The 25705-nt window shown below is 43.1% G+C and overlaps 1 protein-coding gene across 1 annotated transcript in view; it reads right to left on the bottom strand.

The window, feature by feature from the left end:
* acot7 (acyl-CoA thioesterase 7) overlaps positions 1-25705 on the bottom strand; it is a 103731-nt gene that overhangs the window by 59995 nt on the left and 18031 nt on the right. Inside the window, exons 4-6 of the mRNA XM_056274320.1 lie at positions 14028-14119; positions 13482-13596; positions 10125-10211 (exon numbers count right to left, since the gene is read on the bottom strand). Of these exons, the coding sequence (XP_056130295.1) occupies positions 10125-10211; positions 13482-13596; positions 14028-14119 (294 nt within the window). The remainder of the gene's footprint in view (positions 1-10124; positions 10212-13481; positions 13597-14027; positions 14120-25705) is intronic.

A 25705-nucleotide genomic window follows, 5' to 3' on the forward strand; every position in this document is an offset into this window, starting at 1 on the left:
CCACGTTCAAAGTCACTTAAATCACCTTTCTTCCCCATTCTGATGCTCAGTTTGAACTGCAGCAGATCGTCTTGACCATGTCTACATGCCTAAATGCATTGAGTTGCTGCCATGTGATTGGCTGATTAGAAATTTGCATTAACGAGCAGTTGGACAGGTGTGCCTAATAAAGTGGCCGGTGAGTGTATATACACACGTATATATATAGACATTGTGATCTGTAGTGAGAGTAGGGTGTAGTTTGAGGAGAAGCTGGAAAGGTGGAGGTATGCACTGGAGAGAAGAGGAATGAAAGTCAGTAGGAGCAAGATGGAATACCTATGCGTGAATGAGAGGGAGGACAGTGGAATGGTTTGGATGCAAGGAGTGGAGGTGATGAAGGCGTATGAGTTTAAATACTTGGGGTCAACTGTCCAAAGTAACGGGGAGTGAAGAAGAGAGGTGAAGAAGACAGTGCAGGCAGGGTGGAGTGGTTGGAGAAGAGTGTCAGGAGTGATTTGCAACAGAAGGGTACCAGCAAGAGTTAAAGGGAAGGTTTACAAGATGGTTGTGAGACCAGCTATTTTATAAGGTTTGGAGACAGTGGCACTGACAAAAACACAGGAGGCAGAGCTGGAGGTGGCAGAGTTGAACATGCTAAGATTTTCTCTGGGAGTGATGAAGAAGGACAGGATTATGAATGATTATATTAGAGGGACCGTTCAAGTTGGATGGTTTGGAGACAAAGCAAGAGAGGCAAGATTGAGATGGCTTGGACATGTGTGGAGGAGAGATGCTGGGTATATTGGGAGAAGGATGCTGAATAAGGAGCTGCCAGGGAAGAGGAAAAGAGGAAGGCCAAAGAGGAGGTTTATGGATGTGGTCAGGGAAGACATGCAGGTGGCTGGTGTGACAGAAGAAGACGCAGAAGACAGGAAGAAATGGAAACGGATGATCCGCTGTGGTGACCCCTAACGGGAGCAGCAGAAAGGAGTAGTGTGTGTATATATATATATACACACACACACACCCCTACAATAGCAGGGCCTTGATTCAAGCATCCAATATTGAACCCCTACCAGCACTAGGGCCACTGTTGGTAGCAAACCCTATGTGTTGACCAACTCGTGTAGAGGTGGTGGGGGGGGGGGGGTTCTTTTGAGGATCAATAGATTTATTATTACACATAAACAGGGATGCATGCAAGCACCCAAAAGCACACATGCACACAAAATCAAATGTGCTATTACTCTACAGACTGGATTAAGCTCAAGAGTTGAGCGATTGACCCCAACAGATACAAAGGTGCATGTCAAACTAGAAAACCAACCATTGCGTTTTCATTTTTGGTCAATTTATCTAAATCAGACTGCAGTGGTGTTCTCAACCTGTGGCAATCAACTGCTGTTTCCATGGAAACAGGTGGAATGCTTCCTTAGAACATGAGGGGACGGTAAAGGCAGGAATAGAGAAATAAGTAGAGAAGAAAAGAGGGCGTGAGATAATGAGGACATGCGGGCAGCGAGGGATGGCCAAGCAAAAAAGAAGCAAAAGAAGAAAGACGAAAAGCGAGAGAGGAGGAGAATGAGAAAAGAGATGTTGGATGTTGTGGTAGGCTTTGAAGAGTGCACATGTTCTGCTTCTCTAATCATGTACCACATTCACTACACAGTAATATGGGAGTAGTTTAATGGTTTCCCCTGCAAAACAAGTCCTGTATTTGAGGGGAAAGTATGCTTACTCAGGCTTTTTAGCCACTACGTTTGGGATTCCTAAGAAATTAACGTATTTAACAGGGTCAAGCTGGACACAGTGTACAGCCTATTTGCCTTTTTCTTGACCATCGGCCAAGTGGTGTATGAATGTTTTATTTACTTAAGTACTTGCCAAGCACAAACACACACACACACACCCAAACAATGCAGATGTAGATCCTATAGAAATGTCAACATCCTGCCACTGTATTAAGCTGGTAATAAAGCGCGCTTCAATGATGAAGCCGTTAATCGGCGAGTGGATGGATATGGCGTCACGTTACGCCTTTTTTTTCATTATTGTCATTCAGTCAGTATTAGACAATAGAATAATTCATGAGAATTAGAGGAACAATATTTCACATACAGAAAGAAAGCGGGGGAGAAACAAACAGAGGAGCTGGTTTGCGGGCATGGCTATGTGTTTACATCTATGTGTTCACATGTGTCTCACTCAGCCTGAATATTTATGCATGTACATGTAGCGAAAGCCTCCTAAGGCTTAAACTAAGTAAGCCATTTTTCTGCACAACAGCAGGGGTAACATACAGTAATTAATTGGCTGTATTATTGTTATGAGATGCTATTATATGAATTCAGTCAAGAGAGTAGAGGCAAAGAGGGAGCGAAAAGGACGGAGGGGGCAGAAAGAGAGAGAGGGAGTGAGCATCCTGGTTGCCTGACCTGGCTAGGTTATATAAACAGAGCAAGTGATGGAAACAGCAGCAGAGAACATGAAAATCTGCTTAATGAGCCCCAGCATGCACAGAGAAAGAGAGAGAGAGGGAGAGAGAGAGAGAGAGAGAGAGAGAGAGAGAGAGAGAGAGAGAGAGAGAGAGAGAGAGAGAGAGAGAGAGAGAGAGAGAGAGAGAGAGAGAGAGAGAGAGAGAGAGAGAGAGGCAGGCCACAAACTGCATTCAAAATGACCCACATGTTTGTATCCCATTTAATTCCTAATTGGACCGATTTCTCAGTGGGCTCTCCAAATTAAAAAGTCAGCCATTACAAGTCTGCCTCTTATTCGTACCAGCCCACTTTCCTCAATATTCCTGCCATTCTGCCCGTCTCACAACATCTACCACTTTCCCATTCTCATTTTCTCTCTCATTGTACCTCAACATTTCTCTTTTCATCCCCCCATTATCTGCCTTCTCTCTGAAGCTCTCTTCATACCCCATCAAAAATCACAGTATGGGTGTGCTTGGGTGGTGCAGTGAACTAATATGCCAACATCCAAGACACAGAGGTGCGTGGTTCAACCAGCAGCCTGATACATGCTTTTTTATCTTTACTATTCAAAACAGAGAAAAAATATCATTACGCAAAACACATTTAACATTATTTCTAATCAGAGGGATAGTTCAGTTTCAGGGGTTTTTTCTTTGTGTCCTATTACACAGAGTCAGACAAACTTGTGGATATTTTTTTATGTCTGCATGTGCAGTTTGAAGGTACCTTGAATGATGAGCTAGCCTAGCTTAGCTCGGTTTATGGATAATCTACCTGGATGTCTCTGGAAGATTACTGGGTCAGCTCTACCCAAAAGAGGGGAAATGTACTTTCTCCGATGCCAATCATTCATACTTTTTACTTGTTAGCCTTGCATTAATAATTTTTCTTCACCAGCATTTTCATAGGTACATGCAAAATCCTAAAAATTAGATTATAGTTTTAAACTTTTTTTTTCTGTAACAGCAGCCCATACTCCCCACACCCCTTCCCCGATGTAACCCCCCCTCTTCTCAAATCCACAGGGCCCAGCTCCCGCCTTTGCCCTCTCCGACCCACAGGGGGCTTCTCAAACATCAGGCCAGGAGTGCTGGTGGTGTGGGAAGCCAGGCCACTGGCAGAAGGAGTGTCCACTGATATAGGTGAGCCAGGTGGTCCGAGTTCTTGGCCCATCAGCCCCCTCGTCCTGCCCAGATGGGAGGTATAGCATACCGGTACGTATGCAAGGGGTTATATATCAGGCTTTGGTGGACACAGGCTGCACACAGACACCGATCCACCAAAGCCTGGTTCGACCTGGGGCATTAGTGAGGCATCGTGGGTGGAAATTTAATGCATGGGGATATTCACACATGTCCGGTGGTAGCCATCGAAATTAGATATTGGGGAAAAAAGCATAATGTCCAGGCCATGGTTAGTTCCCGTCTGTCGCGGCCTCTTTTAGGAGGTTCGGATTGGCAGGGGTTTGATAAGTGGTTAGGGAGATAGCAAGGCTGCGAGACCGACAGCCAGGGTGGAGTGAGTGGTGGGCGGTAATAGGTGGTGACGCGAGCTCTTCCGAGTCAGGTAAGGGGTAGTCGACCATGGTTTCGGTGGTCCGCCCAGCAGGGGACCCCTCATCAAGCAGACTGGAAATAGCTAACACTGACAATCATGCTGTCAAGTAACCTTGAATGATAATGATGTGAGTGAAGCATAACCATGGTAACTTTTTTTTTAGGGAGTTGTTCCTTATCCGAAACAAGGGTCTAAGGACAGGATATTTTATTGCTGTAAAGCCCCTTGAAGCAAATTTGTAATCTGTAATATTGGCCTATACAAATAAAATTGACTTGACTTAACTGAAGTGCCCATGTGCTGTATTATGGCAATAACTACCATGAAAGCCTTAGTCTAAACACTTGGGCAAGAAGACGACTTAAGAGGCTTTATGCAATGCTGCTAAATGAACCCCTGAGCTTAGGGAATTTTTTTTGTTTTTGGATTTTTTGTCCCCAAATGTATCCGGCCAATTAACCCCCTCTGCCGATCCAGGGAGGGCTACAGACTACCACATGCCTCCTCCAATACATGAGGAGACACCAGCCTCTTCTTTTCACCTGACAGTGAGGAGTTTCGTCAGGGGGACATAGCACATGGGAGGATCATACTATTCTCCCTAGTTCCCTCTCCCCCCTGAACAGGCGCACTGACCGACCAGAGGAGGTGCTAGTGCAGTGACCAGGACACATACCCACATCCGGCTTCCCACCCGTAGACACGGCCAATTGTGTCTATAGGGATGCCCAACCAAGCCAGAGGTAACACGGGGATTCGAACCGGCGGTCCCCATGTTGGTATGCAACAGCTACACTACCCAGACGCCCCTAGGGAAATATTTTGCATAAGGGACAAAATTAAGTTTGAAACTTAAGCTAGTTTATGCAACCAGGCACCGACCTTTCTATCAAACAGTAGATTTATTGACTGCTATATTATTATCTACAGGGCAATTCTAAGCCTGCATCCTGATTTTGTTTCAAAAGCAGGAACTGGAAATACCTTTTCATGGCTACTAGATGTATTTCAGATATCCAATCCTTATCTTGAATTGGATTAGGAACAAACCGGTTCTCCTCATGCAACACATTGAAATAATTTAGAGCTTCAAGAGCTTGTCTCTTTTAGTTAGCGGAGAGAATCAATTAAAAATACTGTTAAATTTATTTCATGTAATAAAGAGTTTTCTCTGCTTAAATTGTGAAGATTGAAGTTTCCTGCTGGCTAAACCGTGATCCTCAGCATTAGGACACTGGCACAGTAGTTCACCGTGACACCCGAGTGCCCCCATACCGTGATTTCTGATCGGGAATAAAGGTGGCTTCAGAGACGCCAGATAACGAAGAATGAAAAGAGAAATTCTGAGTGACCGTAAGAGAAAGAGAGTGAGAATGAAAAAGTGTTAGATTTTGTGAGAAAGGCAGAATGCACCCACATGCACATTGAAAAATAATTTAAAACTGCAAGACCTGGCCTCTTTTGGTTAGCATAGTGTAAATTAAAAATCTTGCTAAATATATTTTGTGTAGTAGAGGTTTCTCTGCTTTGAATGTCAAGACTAAAATTGATTTTACATTTCAGGCTGCTGGTTTGATGTTGGTATATCGTCTTTTGGGGATAACACAGCTTTTACTTTGTGCTCGGTTTTGTGACATTGTTATAGTTTAGCTTCGATTTTGTGGTTTGACTTTTCTGCAGCTTTTGTGCTTGTCTAGATATGCTGCCTTAGTTTCGATGATAGTGAGACAATTTTGATGAAAAATAATTACAATTTATCCTATCCAAGAAGTAATTTACAAGTTCATTTACACAATATGTACTCTCTCTCTCTCAAACACACACACACACACACACACACACAGAGAAGTTAGTACAACCCTATAAAACACAGCCACATATTTTTCATATACAAACATGCTTCCCTAGTTCAATAGGCATGACAAAATTTGGCAACAAGTGAAAACTTTATCCATTTTTTATTTATCTTTCTTCCTGGTCTAGTCAATCAAGAAAAAAATTAAAAGCAAAGTACCAAATGCAAGAACATTGGTCTTTCTATCTCAAGGATATACCACTTGTGATTAAATTCAACTGCATTTCCTCCTTTTCAGCACTATGCCAGCACACTTTGTGCCATATTATCAGTTCAATACAGACCGGGGCTACTATAGAACTGGCAGGAACCTGGTCAATTATTAATACGCAAGGGCCCATAGGCATAATTGGTGGTGATTTGTGTGTGTGTGTGTGTGTGTGAGGGGTTGTGTGTGGGTGAAGGGAGGTACATAGCTCATTGTATGAGTGCCTGACAAGATGTGGCATATCGCGGTAGCAGGGGTGTTCCTGAAATCGATCACTTCTTAAAGAAGTAATTTACTCCAGCAGAACGGGCAGGTGTCTCCTTTGACTTTCTCCCCTCTGAACCTTTTCGTGCACACCCACCTCACTCTCTCTCATTCCTTCTCCCTTTCTTCTTGCCTGTCAGTAACTGTTTCTCTTCCTCATACTCTCTCCCTGTCTGTCTCTGTGTCTCTCTCCGTCTCTCTCTGCCCTCTTGTTAGTCACCCCTCTACCCTCCCTGTTTCTCTTCCCACCACATTCTATCACTTCCCTGCAGCAGGTGCCTTCTCTCTTTCATCTTCCCCTTTGCAGGACTGCCATGTTATGTTAGACAGGCCAGGAATGGGCCACTCTGCCCTTCTATGCTTGGACTACTGATCAGCTAGCCTGATCGTTGTTCATGTGCTCTCAATATTTCACATCAACGAGAGCGTCAGAGAAGACATCGAGTATCTGGGACAAAATGAAACAGGCAAGTTCTGAAATGCAATACTCCGGTAGGGCTTGTCAGCAGCTGTTGCCAGTAGAGAGGCCATGCATTGGAGATATGGTTGAATAACAGGTTCTCGTACAAAGAATATGCAAATACTATGGGGATTTTTGTCAAATTGATTGCATTTGAATGTGTGAATGAATCTCAAATTAGCCATGGATATTGAGATTGTGCTGACTTGAGAGCCTTGGGAAAATCTACCTCTGATTTGATTCAGATTCACTGGTATGGTAGGAATTTGTCAGCCTGAATAGTCCTCTGGCACTCGCACATACATGTACGTCTCTGCTCTGATGTAGTTTCCTTGTTATATAAAAATAAGATAACACATTTTGTTCCCTTTTCATCTGACAAAGGATGCAGGGACCTGGGGAGCAAATTACTAACATCACATTTTCTGTTGAAATGTACTTATTCTTTTCTACTTTGCAACATTCAGGAAAAATTATAGACTGCAGCAGCTACCGTAGTGCAAATAAATGGGAGATCAGATCAGTTGAAATTTATAATGACCCCTTTGGGTAAATCGGGTCATTGCAGCAGCATGAAGACGATCATAAGACCAGGAGAGAGAAGTGAATACACAAATATTCACAAAGGAAAATATGAAAGCCACTTTGACAGTGTATTCTTACAATGAATTTGTTTTCTGCATTTAACCCATCCTATTGTATAGGAACAGTGGGCAGCTGCAGCACCCGGGAACCAACTCCAGTTCTTCTTTCCATTGCCTTGCTCAGGGGCACAGACAGGAGTATTAACCCTAACATGCACATCTTTTTGATGGTGGGAGGAAACCGGAGCACCCGGAGAAAACCCACAGAGACACGGGGAGAACATGCAAACTCCACACAGAAAGGACCTGGGACAGCTGGGGTTCGAACCCAGGACCTTCTTGCTGTGAGGCAACAGTGCTAACCACTGGGCCATCGTGCTGCCCAAGTAAAACAGCAAATAAACCAAAAAGACACACCACAACTCTGTAAATAAAATCTAAAAACAGAATATAAAGACAGAAAATTAAAAAAATTAAGGCACAAACTCTTCAATTTAAAAGCTGAGGTGAATGAATCCTTGAGTGTACATTGCGAGCTATTCCTACCACCTGCCAACCATACAGTAACACGATGTAATTGTTTCATGTAAAGCATTTTTTTTGTCCTTGGACTAGCAAAGGGCTAGGCACAGTGACATAGTGCTAAAGGTTAGCTCACACTACAAGATAATTTAGTCAGTTTTGGGTTCCCCAATTTTTGGACTAGTCTGATTTTTTGATGGTTCTAAAGATTATCTTGCCAGATTCTTCTGTGGTGGGAGGTTTGTTAAGAGCATATTTTACTTCCCCCGAACTGCTCAGAAGCCCATCGTGGCCGCACTGATTTCAAATCACAAATATTAAACATGTTGAATATTTACGATCCGATGTGATATACTGTAGTGTTTGGGGGGAGCCCCGAGGAACGCAGAGGACGCAGTCTGTGGACTGTCATATGAGAAAGACTGAGAGCCGATTGGAAGCCAAGCTGACTGAAGTGGTAGAAGTAATAAAAAACAACAACAGCCCTTGCGCCATCTGCGAAAGTCATGTTTGATCATGAGAAATTTGTGAGATTTCCGGTTTTGGGAGTTTGGACTGTGGTTGATCATTGTTGATTGTGAATGGGATCTGTAAGTGTGTGGTGTGCTGTTTTGGCCAAATCATTAAGTGTGCGTGCTCTCCACACACCAGAAGACCAAAAACGGAAATTTATCATTATGTCATTATGTGTGGGGTCTCTCACACTTTCAGCCTCTTTTAAAATTTGAAAAATCTTATAGTGTGGGCCAGGCTTAAGGTGGGATGGCGGAGTACTAGCCTGGTTATCAATGCAGTACTAGCTCAGAATGGGGGATTCCTACAATGGATTCCAATGTCATACTATTCAGGACAAATGTAGAACAGTGGACTTCTGCAGTGGCTCTAACTGTTGCACTGATGAAGGGTAGATAAAAACCAGGATCGTAAAAATGGCTCACACCACTTCTTTGTGAAAAATAGAATTATGTCCGTCTGTGTTAGCACGTTTTAAATGCAACGGCCACCCCTGACTCCCTCACACACTGTACACTATAAAATGCACATCCTCTGTGCTGACGGACTGTACAATCATTAATGTCTCAAATGCTGCAGAGAGGACGCTGTGCTTTTGTTAATTCATTGTTATTTTAGTTCTTGTTTATGTTTGTTTTTTTTGGGGGGGAGGGTTCTTGTTTTTTTGCCTTTTGTATTTTATCATGTATTTATGTTCCTTAAAGAAACTCAATAAAAGCTTAATTAAAAAAAATGCACATCCTCTGCAATGCCACGACAATCAGCTTTCTTAATCTCTGTAACACTAAGCTACTTGCAAGTTAAGGTTTAGCAACCGGACCAATTGTAATACTGTAGCAAGCAAAAGACCTCCAACATACAGACACACTGATTACACAGCAGTTTGCTTCATTGTTATACGCCAGTGTTCCCTTACAATAACATCTAATTTTTCTATGTAAGCTATATTGTCATGAATTATCGTATTGCAGCACTGCATATAAGTCACATGCAAGAAAGAATCCAGAAGTTTTCACATGATGTGACATCACCTGAATGAACTTGCCTCTTGATGAACCAAAAGAAAAAAAAAACTACCCCACATCATTTTCATTTTACAGTTTAGCCTTTTTTCGTTTTTTTTTTCTTTTTACCCCCTTTTTCTTCCAGTTGTACTTGGCCAATTACCCCACTCTTCCAAGCCATCCCGGTCGCTGCTCCACCCCCTCTGCCAATCCGGGGAGGGCTGCAGACTACCACATGCCTCCTCCAATACATGTGGAGTCGCCAGCCGCGTCTTTTCACCTGACAGTGAGGAGTTTCACCAAGGGGACGTAGTGTGTGAGAAGATCACGCTATTCCCCCCAGTTCCCCCTCTCCCTCCCCCCTGAACAGATGCCCCAACCAACCAGAGGAGGCGCTAGTGCAGCGACCAGGACACATACCCACATCCGGCTTCCCACCTGCAGACATGGCCAATTGTGTCTGTAGGGAAGCCCGACTAAGCCGGAGGTAACACGGGGATTCAAACCGGCGATCCCCATGTTGGTAGGCAATGGAATAGACCGCCGTGCCACCCAGACGCCCATATAATTTACCCTTTTATCCAGTAACTACAGTATCCTTCATGACCACATTGGTAGGCATCACTATCTTTAAGACTTTTATCCTAGTCAACAGAATATTGTAGAAATCTAGACAAAGGAGCAGTTTGACTTACCTCCATTGACAAAGTCATGTAGCGGGCAGTCAGCGGGTCCCACCAGAAAGATCAGACTGGACTGGCTGAAGGCTACCGTGTGCGGCTCTACATTAAGTGCAAACACACACAGACACAAATGCATACACGTTGATTTAAAAAAATTTTTTTTATATAATTTTGTCTTGCCACATGATTTTTATATAATCTTCCAATGCCATAAATGGTCACTGCTATCCATAGATACCAGAGAAACCACATCTCTCTGTGCTGTACGGGCATGCAGCCTTCTGAGCAAGACAACCTACCTTTTGCTGTTTCTTCTGCAGCAGTTTTAATGTGAGGATAAAAAAAAAGCATTAGATTGAAGATAACAAAAATAAAAGATAAAAAGGGGCACATATTTATCCATTGCCTCAGAATATGGATGTGATACAAGAAAATAGGTGGCAGAGTTGATATCCACGAGTAAGAGGAGGAAGTAACAACTTTTAACAATGATCTAGCATATTAATTTTCAACAACATCAAAAGTAAAGAAAAAAAACATACTAATTATAGAGTTTAAGTAAAGCTAAAGCTGAGGTTATCTTGTGGATACATTAATTTATGGACTTGTGGTGTAGAATATGTGTATCTCTTTTGGCAAACAGAACCACATTCCCGGACATTAGAAATAGATTGTTGTGTAAATGTCTTGAAATATATCAGCACTAACCTCCACACCCAACCTTGCATGCACTAAAACAGCTTTTAAACACATGTAAGCTTATAATTAGTATCATCTCAAAGCTTTTAGTACGGTTAAAACCCTCGGAAAGTGGAAGTCATGAGGTCGTCAGTAGAAACATTTTAAAACCATCCTTTCCTCACACAGGCCTCTCCTTATAGAAGAAGAACTGGAAAAAAGAAAAAGCCACTTTATTTTGTCATTGCATACTCGCAACGAATTGTATTCTTACAATGAACGTGTTCTCTGCATTTAACCCATCCAATTGTATAGGAGCAGCGGGCAGCTGCAGCGCCCGGGGACCAACTCCAGTTCTTCTTTCCATTGCCTTGCTCAGGGACACAGACAGGAATATTAACCCTAACATGCATGGTGGGAGGAAACCGGAGCACCCACAGGAAACCCACGCAGACACGGGGAGAACATGCAAACTCCACACAGAAAGGACCTGGGCCAGCCTGGGGTTCGAACCCAGGACCTTCTTTCTGTGAGGCAACAGTGTTAACCACTTGGCCACCATGCCGCCAGTATGGCAGTGAATTGTCTGCACTATTATTAGGCAACATAAAGAATGTAAAAATGTGCATTTCAAAGCCTCACAATATAGTAAAATATATCTTATCTAACATGTTAAAACTGGCCAGTCTGCCAATCGGTAGACAATAATCAAGAATCATAAGATAAAATCAAAATTTCGTATTGCCAAGGGGATATTCGTCTTTGACTCAGTTCTGTGGGTTAGTTGGAACAGGACACCCGCAGGTGGAGCGACCATGTAAAAACATGTGTATGTGTATCTACTTATTTTAAAAAACAAATCAATATCTCACTGCAACAAATCCCAGCGTATTCATTGTATTGCAAATAAGAGGACATTAATTCCTTTTCTGACAGGGGTGTGCACCAACGTATTCAGACAGTGTAGATGTTATCTGATCATAGTGGTAATTTAACTCCAGATAATGAAGAATCTTCAGTTCAGTCCCCATCAGGAGGATGGAGACAATGCACTGTCAGCATCCTGCACCGCAGACGAGGGAATGGATTTCACCTTGCTATCGTTCCTAGTCTTGATCTTCCCATAAGCGTGGTGCATTTGCTCTGCATTTATATTTGGATTGAATTATTGGTCTTTAGGGCATCCGGGTAGTGTAGCAGTCTATTCCGTTGCCTACCAACACAGGGATCGCCAGTTCGAATCCCCGTGTTATACCTCCAACTTGGTCAGGCGTCCCTACAGACACAATTGGCCGTGTCTGCGGGTGGGAAGCTGGATGTGGGCATGTGTCCTGGTCACTGCACTAGCGCCTCCTCTTGGTCGGTCGGGGTGCCTGTTCGGGGGGGAGGGGGAACTGGTGGGAATAGCGTGATCCTCCCATGCGCTGCGTCCCCCTGACAAGACTCCTCACTGTCAGGTGAAAAGAAGTGGCTGGCGACTCCACATGTATCGGAGGAAGCATGTGGTAGTCTACAGCCCTTCCCGGATCGTTGGATCAACAGAGGGGGTGGAGCAACGACTGGGGCAGCTCGGAGGAGTGGGGTAATTGGCCAGGTACAGTTGGGGGGGGAAAAAAAAGAAAAAAAAAGATTGGTTTTTAAAGGGCAAAGTAACATACAGTTTCAGCTTGTCTCTGCCCAGTGCAAACTTGTGAAAAATACCGATTTGTGGGTTGGAGAGCGACATGGCATGAGAGCAGGTTGGCACCCCATCTTGTAAGGTCCTAATTGAAGTTTTGAAAGAGTGAAGCAAAGTTTTGAATGTCTGAAACTTACTTTTTAACTTTCTTTCATAGGGTTAAAACTTAGTTTTGAATATCTGTGGGGGGTAACTTGTAGACAGTAATTTGTAGACAGTTCTTTGGATGTGATTTCTACATTCAAGAACACAACACACACTTTGTGGAGATTTGGCGATTGATCTGAGATGCTTTGAGTTCTGGGATTTCTGTCATTCTCCTGGGGCAGAAGTTTGCCTTTGAGTTTTGTGTGTTTGCAAATGATGGTCTGAAAATGAGTTTCCTGTATAAAATGAGTTTACCAACCGGCTGAGAAAAGAGGCAGAGTCTCTTTATCTGAACCATTCAAATTCATCACTTCCACCTGTAGCAGTTTTCATTGGTATGATATCCTGTAATATTATTATTACTATTATTATTATTATTATTATATGGGCTCAATAGGAGTAGTAAGTGGAGTATGAGGTCTAAGAGGAGGAGTAACACAAGTACTGAAAGCAAATAGTTCAAATATTCAAAAGTGAGTTTCAACCATTCAAAATCGTTTCAGACTTTTAAAACTTGATTGGGACTTTTAAAATGAACTGGGAGAAGGAAGTTTATCTCTAAAACCTTACACGTGGAGATGTACCTCTGACTGTGACAGTTGGTAATCGTGTTTTAGTTTCTGTCCACTGACGTCAGATTACCTTTACATCTTTTGCACTACGTCACCAATTGGGTTGGCGCCAGCAGTGCAGCACAGATGAACATTTCAAACGAAAAAAGGGCAGCAAAACAGTTTCTTGGCCAGTGTTGAAAAAATGTCCAGTGTTGATTGGTTTAATCAAGTGGAAGCCATGTAGGCATGTCTACAGCTTGATAGATGTGACTTAGGGTTTAATTTTACTTTAAAACACAAGTGACCAGGTACCTAGACCGGAAAAAGGGGCTGCCACCATTTCGGTCCTCTCTTTGGTTTCCAATCTCTCCTTCTTCTGGGCTTCGTATCGCTTCCTTCCCTCCTCTTCTTGCTCTGGACTAGCATACTAAAGCCAAGACACACACACACACACCCACACACACACACACAGAAAATATGAGTGTTTCCTCATGCATGTGTGCATATGACCATATTTCCACATCAGTATCCAAGACATGACAGATGAGCACAGTTGTCTCTTTTATCTGTTGAATGTCAATGTTCTTATCTTAGCCAGATGGTCTCTCTCATGAATATCCCCTCCTTGACATACAGTCAAGTTTTCTTTAACTGATATACATACATTTTGGGAGAGCGAGAGAGAGCAAGAGAGAGAGAGAGAGTGAGAGAGAGAGAGAGCAAGAGAGAGTGAGAGAGAGCGAGAGCGAGAGAGAGTGAGAGCGAGAGAGGTCGACCTTTTCCATAAATTGAGAATTAAATGCCAAACATCTGTCCTCAAAGAGCCAGTGCAGAACTGAGCAAGTTCTGCTAACATACCTCGATGGGGGGGACCTCCAGGATCTTGTTGGCATTCTGCAGAGAGCAGGGGACAAACCACAGGGCCGCCTTGTTGGTCAGCTTCTTGGTACCTGTAGTCACAGTGACAGATTGAGGGTTTCTACAAGGTAATGGTGATGGGGGGGGGGTGTTGATTCCCCTCACCTCAGCCAACATATTTTACTTATGCTTTAAGACCAAAAGATAAATCCCAAATATTACTTTGATAGACAACTGGCAAGTTAGAGCTTTTGACAGATGTTTGGAGCAAGACAGTGGGCCCAACTATTCTGAAAGCCACTTTGTCAAAACAGTCCAATCACGCTGAAAATGGTCCCAATTAATTCCAGTGATTTGTAGTAGCAAGCCAACACACACTGTCACAGGCCCAAAAATCAGTCATCACTCTGCAAACAAAGGTGCACAAAACAAATGTGGCATTTGCTCTGAGTAACACAAACACTCACATCCTATTCAAAACTTGAGTTGACATAAATTGAACTTCATAACAACCCTGTTTCAGCATAACCCCTTATTCCCTAACTTTGAATATTTAAATCACCTGATTAGGAATGGGAATCGCACAGTAACATCTCATTCATCATGCATATTCTCTCTCTCCTAAAATTCATTGTTAGGACATGAACTCTTCGTGACACCACTTACTCAAACACACATTATAAAAGGCACTGGCTTTGGTGACTGTTCAAATGGCTTGATGCACACTGAGAGATTGTATGAAGAATGTAAAGGGACTTGTAAATCAGGCATAGTTAAAAGGTATAGATAGCCATAAAGATTTTTTTCCCCTACCAATCACTTCAACTTCAACCAGAGCAAACAGACTAATCTGTGAAATCACTTGTTGTGGTTATGGCTGAAGGTAAACGTGCATAGTCTTGGTACTTCATGGCGTAGAGTTGCCAATAACTGCTTTGGATTTTGAACAAATCCATCACTGTGGGCCTAGTTTGGCCAATGGTGTGGAGGCAGTACAATCAGTAGTCACTCATCTAGTCATCAAGCAACACTTGTGTCTGACTGACCCCTGTGTGTGTGTTTTAAAGCCCAACACAGCTCTCTATATGGTCTGTCTTGTGTCCTCTATGGGACGAAAATCATGACCCAAAAGGAAGAAATGTGCGCTTTAAAAGGTTACTAAACCCTACACTATTTTAATGAGTTTGCTGACATCTACAGGTTAAAATCCTCTGAAATTTTAAAACCACAAAAACATGCCAGACTGGTCTTGGTACTCTGTGACGTTAGCATAGCAGGATACTAAAGACAGCTGCAGCTAATAACATTAATAATGGGGCTGTTTGATTTAGCTGTGTCAGCTCACCTATCAGCATTGACAGACAGACAGACAGACAGACAGAGCCAGCACTAACAACTGTCAATAGTACGGTCAATGCTGGTTCTTTGGTCGGCCCGTCAGAGCAGGTTCAGTACTGTAGATGAGGTGAACGGGTGAGGTTTTTAGGGAAACGTGTCTCATCAGAGTTTATGGTGCAGATTTGCAGCCTCAACTTTGCTCCATTGTGCTTTGTCAACTGCACTCAGAAAAGAAGTGACTTCTATTCTCATCAAATTCTGAGGCATGGAGTCATAACAACAACCCTTAATAGTGCACAAGTAATTATCTTAAGGTCCAGATCAAAGGCCACGGTAATCATAAATATTGTTTAGCAGGGTTCTGACTCGCTGTAGTCATTAAAGATCCCATGGCACTTATTGCAAAGAGTATGGGGGGGGGGTCCCCCGGTGTCCTGGCAAAATTCCAAATCTGGCTGTCTCCATCTGGCCACCTAATCATCCCCCCATTTAATTGGCTCAATGATTCCTCCCTCTCCACCTCAAGCTGATGTGTGGTGAGTATTCTGGCACAAAATGGCTGCCATGCATCACCCAGATGGGTGCTACACATTGGTGGTGGTTGAGGTGAGTTTCCCCCCTTCAATGTGAAGCGCTTTGGTTGCATAGATATAGTGCTATAAATATAGTGCTATATAAACGTAATCAATAATTTATTACTATTATTAATGACTTTTGCAAGGGACTAGCTAGAATGTGTATCTAACACTAGCAAGTTCAAGCTGGCCACAGTCATGCTAGGGTGAGAAACAGAGTGGCCTCATTCGCAACTGCTGTTGAAGCCAGGAGATATCCCTACAAATGGCTGTACTGCTCAAGGTTTTTTTTGGATTTTGATATACTTTAATGATACTTGTAGGGAAATTACGCTCTGCATTTAACTCATCCTAGCTGTGTAGCTTGGAGCAGTGGGCAGCCACCGTGCAGCACCCGGGGACCAACTGCACAGACGGGAGTACTAACCCTAACATGCATGTCTTTTTGATGGTGGGGAAAACCTGAGCACCCGGAGAAAACTGAATATATTACTGATTAATATCACCATAAAAACTGGCACTGACTAAAGGTGAAAAACTTTTGGGTGCCGTCGCTGTCCGAGTACCATACAAACATACCAGCAAATCTCATGGTCAGTCCCTCCAGATGGTGAATGGTGTAATTTTGACAGACATGTTCGCCATGTTATATGCCAGATGTTAGATGATAAAAGGTGTGGTGTCTATGGCCTCGTAACATCATTCATAGCTGTATGACCAGGAAAGTTGACAGAGCGTCTCCTAGGAACACCGGCTTTAAGCTGTCAAGGCAGAAGACTGTGGATACAGGTCCTCTCTGGATTGTGTGTGAGGAGACTGAAGAGAAACATTGATCTTTTAGACTATTAATTTTCTAGCGAACAGTTTCCTCCCTGAAAAAGGGATTTAAGTAACCGAGTGCCCGTTCTGCTGATGTTTATGTTCAGTTGTCTTTAGTCATATGAAGTCCACATAGTGTACCAGAGGGCTTGTCTGAGAAGTTTGGTTGCAATTTCACTTAAGCCGTGTGTTCAGTATTTAGTGTTCTACAGGGAAGACCTCGCCACTTTTGAGACAAAGTCATTTTGTTGTTTGTACCGTCTATCAAAGGAACACAGCAGGCTTAAGCATAAATACACAGAAATGAAGAGTATAAAATGGGCACATAGAAACTGCTGCCATGCCTCTCTCTGCACCCATAAGTTAATCAATGGCCTAATTTCTCTGCGTGTCTAACTGAGCCTCAATCAAGCTAATTGGTCAAACAAACAATTATAATTAACTGACAACTTTGTAACTGATGTTTTCTCTCAAGGAGTGTTCTGACTGCAAATCAGAAAACTAATGTAGTATTTGAATTAATGTGCATGTTTATTTCAAATCCCAAATCAGCCTAACCTCTAGTACGTCTGTTTATTTGAAATATAAACCATGTTTCAGGTTGAGGGTTAGTACTAACTATGGCCTACTGCAGGATATAAAGAGCATGAGGCTCTGCAGACATAACTCTGCATAACACATCTATTAGCAATCAGGTGGAGGGGTTGTCATAGTGATATCTGATCTATTCTGCCAGAACTTTTTCACTTAATTCACCGACTGATAGAAAGTGGATATTTTGAGGTCCTGTGTTTCTGCACACAAAAAGGGCACAGGGGAAAGAAAGTACAGAGCCAGCACCAGGTTGAAATGGAATAAATGTACTGTAGTGCTTCTAAGACCATTACTTCTGACAGCACAACATTATGAACCTATTAAAATGAGCATTAAAATGTTTGAGAGGCAATACGACCATTAACATTTTAAAGATGGAAACAATGTACTCTTTCCTTTGTATTAAAAACAGACTTTATTCACTGCATCTTGTGCTGTTGTTTTTTTTTTATATTCCAAAATACACTCTGGATATGCACTGCATTAAGGCAGACACATGATACCACACCTCATGAAGAAATATTTGAGAGAAAAAAAAGACATTTTTTATTTCATGTTCATCATCTAAATGAACACAGTTGAGCAGAAAGAGTTTCCATGAGCAGTAAGAGTGACCACTGTCACAAAAAAATGACTAAAGGGATGTTGGGCACCATAATCACTAGAGAATACAATAATGGTGACAGCAGCTTTGGTGTGACAATGCAGGAGGTGGTGTGGACTTAAGAGAGTGGGAGCGGTGGCGGCGTAAAGCAGGCTGCTCCTGGGGAATCAAATTTGCATCTTACATCTTACACCCAAGTTAAAGCAGCACAGACAGCCAGGCCGCGTTGCCATGCCGACCGCATCTCTCTCCTTCCCTCGTTGGCTCCCTCCCCCCCTTCACCAGCATCCAGGAAGTTACCCAGAGGAGAAAGGGAGTTGTATTTTTCCCTCATTGCCCCCTTTCACCAGCATCCAGGAAGTTACCCACAGGAGAAAGGGAGGCGTATTTTTTTTATTTTATTTCATTTTTTTACATGGTGATGCTGGTCGTGTGGCTCAGGTCCTGGACTGTTCTGGTGGCGTCTGGACACTGCTTGGCATCCTCCTCATCATATTCTTCACATAGCTTATAGTTCCGTTGTAATTCTGTTATCCTTTTTCAATGTTGTATTCTGTAAATTGCACGTTGTCCGTCTTGGGAGAGAGATCCCTCCTCCTCCTCTGTTGCTCTCCCTGAGGTTTCTTCCTATTTTTTTCCTCCCTGTTAAAGGTTTTTTTTTTCTTTTTATGGGAGTTGTTACTTATCCGATGTGAGGGTCTAATGACAGGATGTTGTGTTGCTGTAAAGGCCCCTGAGGCAAATTTGCAATTTGTGATATTGGGCTACACAAATAAAATTGACTATATAAATATCCTTGTGTCTGCCAAGACTGACTGATACCAGTCTATTGTTAGCTCTTGCCAGACTTTTTAACTCAATTGTCACAGGGGGACAGGAGGTAAGAGTTGGGGGGGGGGGGGGGAGTCAGATAAAAAGGGAGGGAAGTGTACGATTGTAGCATTTCAATGAGATGTCCACAGAGAACTATTTCATTCTGATTGTGACTGGTGACCTTTTTTTGACCGGAGTGCAATCAGAGAAGAAAGGAAATGGCTTTGAATTTCAAATCCCAGTGAACAGAGCAAATAGCTTGTAATTTTTTTTAATCGTTTCCCAGCTCGGTCCGTGCCCTTTTCATTTTGCACCGATCTCTAAAAGAGCACTCACACGATTTTAGTCATGCTTGAAGTATAAATGCACATTGTTTTTCAATATTTTATTTTTTCCAATTTTTTCAACAAAACAAAAAAAAACAACACAAACATGTGGTGGTATGAACCAGGCACAGGTCATGTAGCCCTTCAGCATTTCACCTAAACTCCCACTTCCATACCACATCAACACACAAAACTAAGCAAGGTGATGTACACAGTAGTGTAGTATAAATACAGGGCCACAGTACCTAATGTATCTGGGTTTCTTTGCAGGTGGGTTACTTGATTTCTATGTAGAATAAGCAAGGTTGCCACATCTTAACCAAAGCAAAGTGACTTATTTCACACGTACATGGGAAGGGACTTGATAGGCAGTAAGCAGCCTTGACAGGCTTCTTAAAAGTTCTGCGTGTAACATTTTGGCTTTCTCGTTAAGCATACTGTGACTAATACCCAGGTTGCTATAAGGTACTGACTGAAAAAACATAAATTACCCACGATTCCCTCTCCCTGGATTTGAGTATTAAAAAATACAGGGGCTGGGCTTATCGAGATGTTTTTATTGTAATTTTAGACTCCCTCAAAAAAGACTTTCCTTAAGTCCTCAGTAAACTATGCAGCAATCACAGCAAACAAGATCTACTGAGGGTGCTGGAAAGTGGCAGGTGTCAGCAAACATGCAGTGTATTTACAACCCATCTATCTGAATTTGTGCGCCTTGATTGCTCTGATTTGTTGTTATGCACGTAGCTGAACGACCGAGGTCTGGATTCAAACTGAATTACTTGTTGCACCTTCAGTACAAGATGTCTGAAACTCAAGGGGACATGTTGGTGGCCATCTGGACAGCTGCAACAAAAGGAGCAGACCCCCCCCCCCACCCCTACCCCGCCTTTCCATCTCCTCAGCTGTTCCTTTGAGACCATCAATCATTTCTTTCTTCTTCATCCTTCTCTCTGAAATTCCCCAAAGGTCTTCTCAATTACCAAAACGCTTTTGGATATTCAAGTTTCCCAGTAGGCATGATATCCAAAGATGTCTCTCTCTTTTTCTTTTATTCTCATTATATCATCTATCATGACCTCCACCTCCCCAGATCTCACATTATATCAATCTCATCCTTCATCTGTTCATCCTTTTCCCTTTCTTTGTTTTGCCCAATTTGTTGTTCTTGCTTCCTCTTGACTGCCTCACATTCTCTCTCTCTCTCTCTCTCTCTCTCTCTCTCTCTCTCTCTCTCTCTCTCTCTCTCTCTCTCTCTCTCTCTCTCTCTCTCTCTCTCTCTCTCTCTCTCTCTCTCTCTCTCTCTCTCTCTCTCTCTCTCTCTCTCTCTCTCTCTCTCTCATCTCTCTCTCTCTCTCTCTCTCTCTCTCTCTCTCTCTCTCTCTCTCTCTCTCTCTCTCTCTCTCTCTCTCTCTCACTCTTCCGTGCCTTCCTTTGTCTTATTCTACCCTTCACGATCTTCCAAGCAGAAGTACCCTCATGTTTTCTCTGCTCCTTCCTGAACACTGTGTTCTGAGCTCAGAGAAAGTACAGCAGGGATAGTTCTTAGTGCTTGATCCCCGTGATCAAAACCACAGATTTTCCATTGCGCCAAGCCAAGGCTCAATTACTTTTAACAACAGTCCCCGCAGTGGGACTTTATGGCCTGATAGAAATAGAGGAACTAGAGCCAGAAATAGTGTGCTTCTGAGATACGGCTCAATTCAAAGCTGAAACCCATGTCTTTTCTCCATTAATAAATTGCTATTTTATCTGTTTGGATCATGGAGTCAGGTTACGTAGTACTTAACTGGCATCTCTGCCATGGTTGGAGACACTCTCCAGTCTTATACACAGCTGTTGAATTTTTTTTTTTTTAATTTGAGGGGGGGGGGGGGGGGGCTAGCCAGTTAAGGCAAACACTGGTGCAGCGGCCAACATGTAAGTCTTGGAAACAACTTCAACAGGAAGAAAGACTGAAATGTGGCACCGATGTGGTGATTGCTTCTGTTGGACGACCAAACAATATTACTGCAGAACAATGTTAGGATATATTGTAATGAAACGTGCAATACATTAAACTGCACGTTTATGGTTTTTTGGGGGGGGGGGTTCCCTGTTTTTCTCTCCAATTGTACCTGGCCAATTACCCCACTCTTCCGAGCCATCCCAGTCGCTGCTCCACCCCCTCTGCCAATCCAGGGAGGGCTGCAAACTACCACGTGCCTCCTCCGATACATGTGGAGTCGCCAGCCACTTCTTTTCACCTAACAGTGAGGAGTTTTGCCAGGGGGACGTAGCACATGAGAGGATAACACTATTACCCCCCAGTCCCCCCCCCCAACATGAACCCCAACCAACCAAAGCAGGCACTAGTGCAGCGACCAGAGCACATACCCACATCCAGCTTCCCACCCGCAGACATGGCCAATTGTGTCTGTAGGGATGCCCCACCAAGTTGGAGGTAACACAGGGATTCAAACTGAGGAGCCCCGTGTTGGTAGGCAATGGAATAGACTGCTACATTACCTGGACACCCTTGAGGACCTCATTTTTACAATGGTGCAGATTACTTACTGATGAACTAATGGCACACAAGCCACATTGGCTGCTCCATCTTGTTTGTAGTGTGAGAAAATCAGCTGAAGCAGATCTATTTCTCTCTGCCTCCTACATCGAACTATACACTATTCTGTTGTAATATTGACCGTCTATCCTGCAGAGTCGCCATATCAGCATCATGTTTCAAGTGGATAAAATAGTGAAAAAAAGTTGTGGATTGCAGCTGTAAATTTGGTCATGTTGTGATAATTCAGTGGTCTACAAGAGTCAGATCAATGTTTGTGAAGCGAACACATCAACTTCAGAAGCAGGAGCCAGATAACTTTTTCCCCCCCTTTTTTCTCTCCAATTGTATCCGGTCAATTATCCCACTCTTCCGAGCTGTCCCGGTCATTGCTCCACCCCCCCTGCCAATCTCGTGAGGGCTGTAGACTACCACATGCCTCCTCCAATACATGTGGAGTTGCCAGCCGCTTCTTTTCGCCGGACAGTGAGGATTTTCGCCAGGGGAAGTAGCGCATGGGAGAATCACGCTATTCCCCCCAGTTTCCCCCTCCCCCACGAACAGGCACCTGACCGACCAGAGGAGGTGCTAATGCAGCGACCAGAACACATACCCATATCCAGCTTCCCACCCACAGGCACAGCCAATTATGTCTGTAGGGACGCCCGACCAAGCCGGAGGTAACACAGGGATTTGAACCGGCAAGCCCCGTGTTGGTAGGCAACAGAATAGACCGTCACGCCACCCGGATACAGGACCAGAAAACTTTGACTTAAACTTCAGATACAACCTTCTCAAATCTAAAACATCTCCATAAATGATGAATTGGGGGTTGACAAATTTTAAAGGGAAATCATGACCCAGTTATTCAAGACAATCCACCGGCCTTGTTGTGAGCAGCTTCATGTAGGAACTATTTTCTTAGACCGAACTGCACCTACATGAATCCATGAGTTCTGAACAGAGACATATTGCTGTTAAGTTTTTCAAATGTATTTTTTTGGTGCTTTGAGCGACACAAGCCGAGTATCATCCAGTCCCACTGGTATTGGAGAGAAGGCAGACATCTCTACAATCGATATCTGCAAAACGTGGTAACTTACACCAAAATGATCTAGATGGATAAATAGCAATACAGGTAAGAGGAAAAACATGTATTTTTGATTTGGGGATGAACTGCCCCTTTAACATACCATGTTTTTTTTTTTAGATAAATACACAGTACGTCACTTGTTTGTTATACTCAAATGATTTTAATTCCTAATTCCTTACAGTTATACTGTTATCAGGCATGATCCAAAATACATCCAAAATCACAGAAATTCCTTTAAGATGCTCCCACAGCCAACTACACCTTTAACACCTTTACAACATATCAAGTCACAGTTTTACAAACTCTGGTTTGGGAGAAATGTTTTACACTCCCAATTGCTAATGGGACACTTGCACAATTAATAATAATAATAATAATAATAATAATAATAAAAATAAAAATTGGGTGCATTGTGTTATGTTGATATTGGATAGATGTATCTGGGCAGGAACCCCAGCCCAGTGTCTATAAACTAATGTAAATGTGTGTTGTTAGTATGTGCTAGGCTGTGTGAGCAACCAGGATAATGACAGGAACCGTCATGCTTATTTTAAGCCTCACCCACAATGCATTGCTCTCAGCTTTGCACAAAAACATGCATGTGTGAATCTGCATGTGTGTGTGTAGGTGTGTGCGCCAGAGATAGCGCTACAATCTAAATGTGCGCTACAATCTAAATATGCTGTGTTTATGTAAATACTTTTCTGCGTGCATGCAGTAAGTACTTTCTGCATGGGCATTTTAAGTGTGTGTATCCTATGCTCTACATGTGCATCAGCGCATGCTTAATTGCGTGTGTGTAAATCCTTATAAAGATGTGTACAAATGCATTTGTCTATTCACACAGTTGTTTATGCTTGAATATATGCATGGGTCTTTGTGTGTCTGTACGCCTGCCAATGCTTTGTGTGCCAGAGCACAGCATATGCTTTTGTGCATTTGGACACATACACATATCTGTGTGTTCCTGTGCCTGTTTATGCATGGAAATTCCATTGTGTGTGTGTGTGTGTGTGTGTGTGTGTGTGTGTGTGTGTGTGTGTGTGTGTGTGTGTGTGTGTGTGTGTGTGTGTATGCATGGAGCTGAGTGTCTGTACATATGTGTTGGTGTATTTGTGTCTGACTACGTATGTTTACATGTGTATATGTGGTATGTGTATGGGTGTTCTACTCTGTGTGTGTGTGTGTGTGTGTGTGGGTATATATATATATATATATATATATATATATATATGAATATATATGAATATATATATATATGAATATATTAATGTTTTAGTGTGCTACTATATGTGTGTGTGTATGTATGTATATATATATATATGAATATATATGAATATATATGAATATATTAATGTTTTAGTGTGCTACTATGTGTGTGTGTGTGTGTGTGTGTGTGTGTGTGTGTGTGTGTGTGTGTGTGTGCGTGCCAGTGCATGATACGCCCAGCAGGGACAATCATCACAGCTCGTGCCCACAGTAGGCAGCCTCCCCCTGGGGGGCCGTGACTGAGGCCTGCCTGATGAGATGCTGCCTGACTGACTGTGGAACCTGAATCCCTGCTCCCCACCCCCAACACACACACACACACACACACACACACAGCCTTGAACACGCGAGTACAGGCAAGGACGCGTAGAGACGGCTATGGTCACATAAGGAGTGTGATATATGGTATATATACTGACATACTTTACATAGACAAAGTCACACACACCTAAAAACATCCCCAACTTAGCCACACAAAAACATATGGACTTCATAACACACACAGACAGACATACAACTAAACGTGAACACAGTCATATTGCATCCACAAGCATGGACCCACAGTCTGTCACACACACACATACACACACACACACACACACACACACACACACACACACACACACACACACACACAACCTAATTCCAAACTCCCCTCTACTTCGGCCGTGTCTTATCCATCCATCAAGCATCCCGCCTGGGAAAAGATGGAGGGATGTGCCCCATCACGAGGACCCTGGTCACTAGCTGCTGCTGCTGCTGCCAGTCACAGCAAGAGCACCGAGAGAGACGTGTCAGCCACTGTTCAGGAAATTAAACTGTGGAAACTGTGTATTTTCTCTGTGTGTGTGTGTGTGTGTGTGTGTGTGTGTGTGTGTGTGTGTGTGTGTGTGTGTGTGTGTGTGTGTGTGTCTGCGTGATTAGAGGTCTTCACACTTGCATGTGAGCTTGTGCATTTACACATCTGTAAATGAGTGAATCTTTCCATATGTACATGTGCTTGCGTGTATTTTCATAATTGTGTCTATGTGTACGTTCATGTTTGCACATCTGTGTATGTGCGTGTGTGTACTCCTGTATGAATGTGTGTACTGTAAGTCTGTACGTATTCCTGCATGTTTGTCGTGTGTCCGTGCATATGGATGTGTAAGCATCTGTACTGAGTTTGTTATGCCAAAGTGTGTCTGCGTATGATTTTGTGTATGTGTGTGTGTGTGTGTGCAGGTACATCCACTCTGCGTCCATATCTGACTAGGGCCACAGTGTGTGAGGGCCTCTGACACTAAGCCGACATGACAGAAGCAAATAATGTCTGCTCCTGTTATCTCCTCTTCCCCCTCGGCCCCGCAGGAACCTTTAAAGGGCCAAATGCTGACATCGCATGTGCAATCACACACACACACACACACACACACACACACACACACACACACACACACACACACACACACACACACAAATGCATGCAAGTGTCGTCATCTATGCACATGATTACTCAACTGAATATAGTCACACACGAGTGTACGAGTTCATAAACGCGCATGCACACTGGCTGGACAAACCATGTATAGACACATCAACACGTGTGCACATTTGTGCACACTGCACACACAGGCACGAATACACAAGCATGCAAACACATCCTCATACACACTGCACTTACACAGCCATTCACATGTATTTTAACAGAAACACACAAATG

This window comes from Lampris incognitus, chromosome 2 (assembly GCF_029633865.1).
Source record: "Lampris incognitus isolate fLamInc1 chromosome 2, fLamInc1.hap2, whole genome shotgun sequence".
NCBI classification, from domain to species: Eukaryota; Metazoa; Chordata; class Actinopteri; order Lampriformes; family Lampridae; genus Lampris; species Lampris incognitus.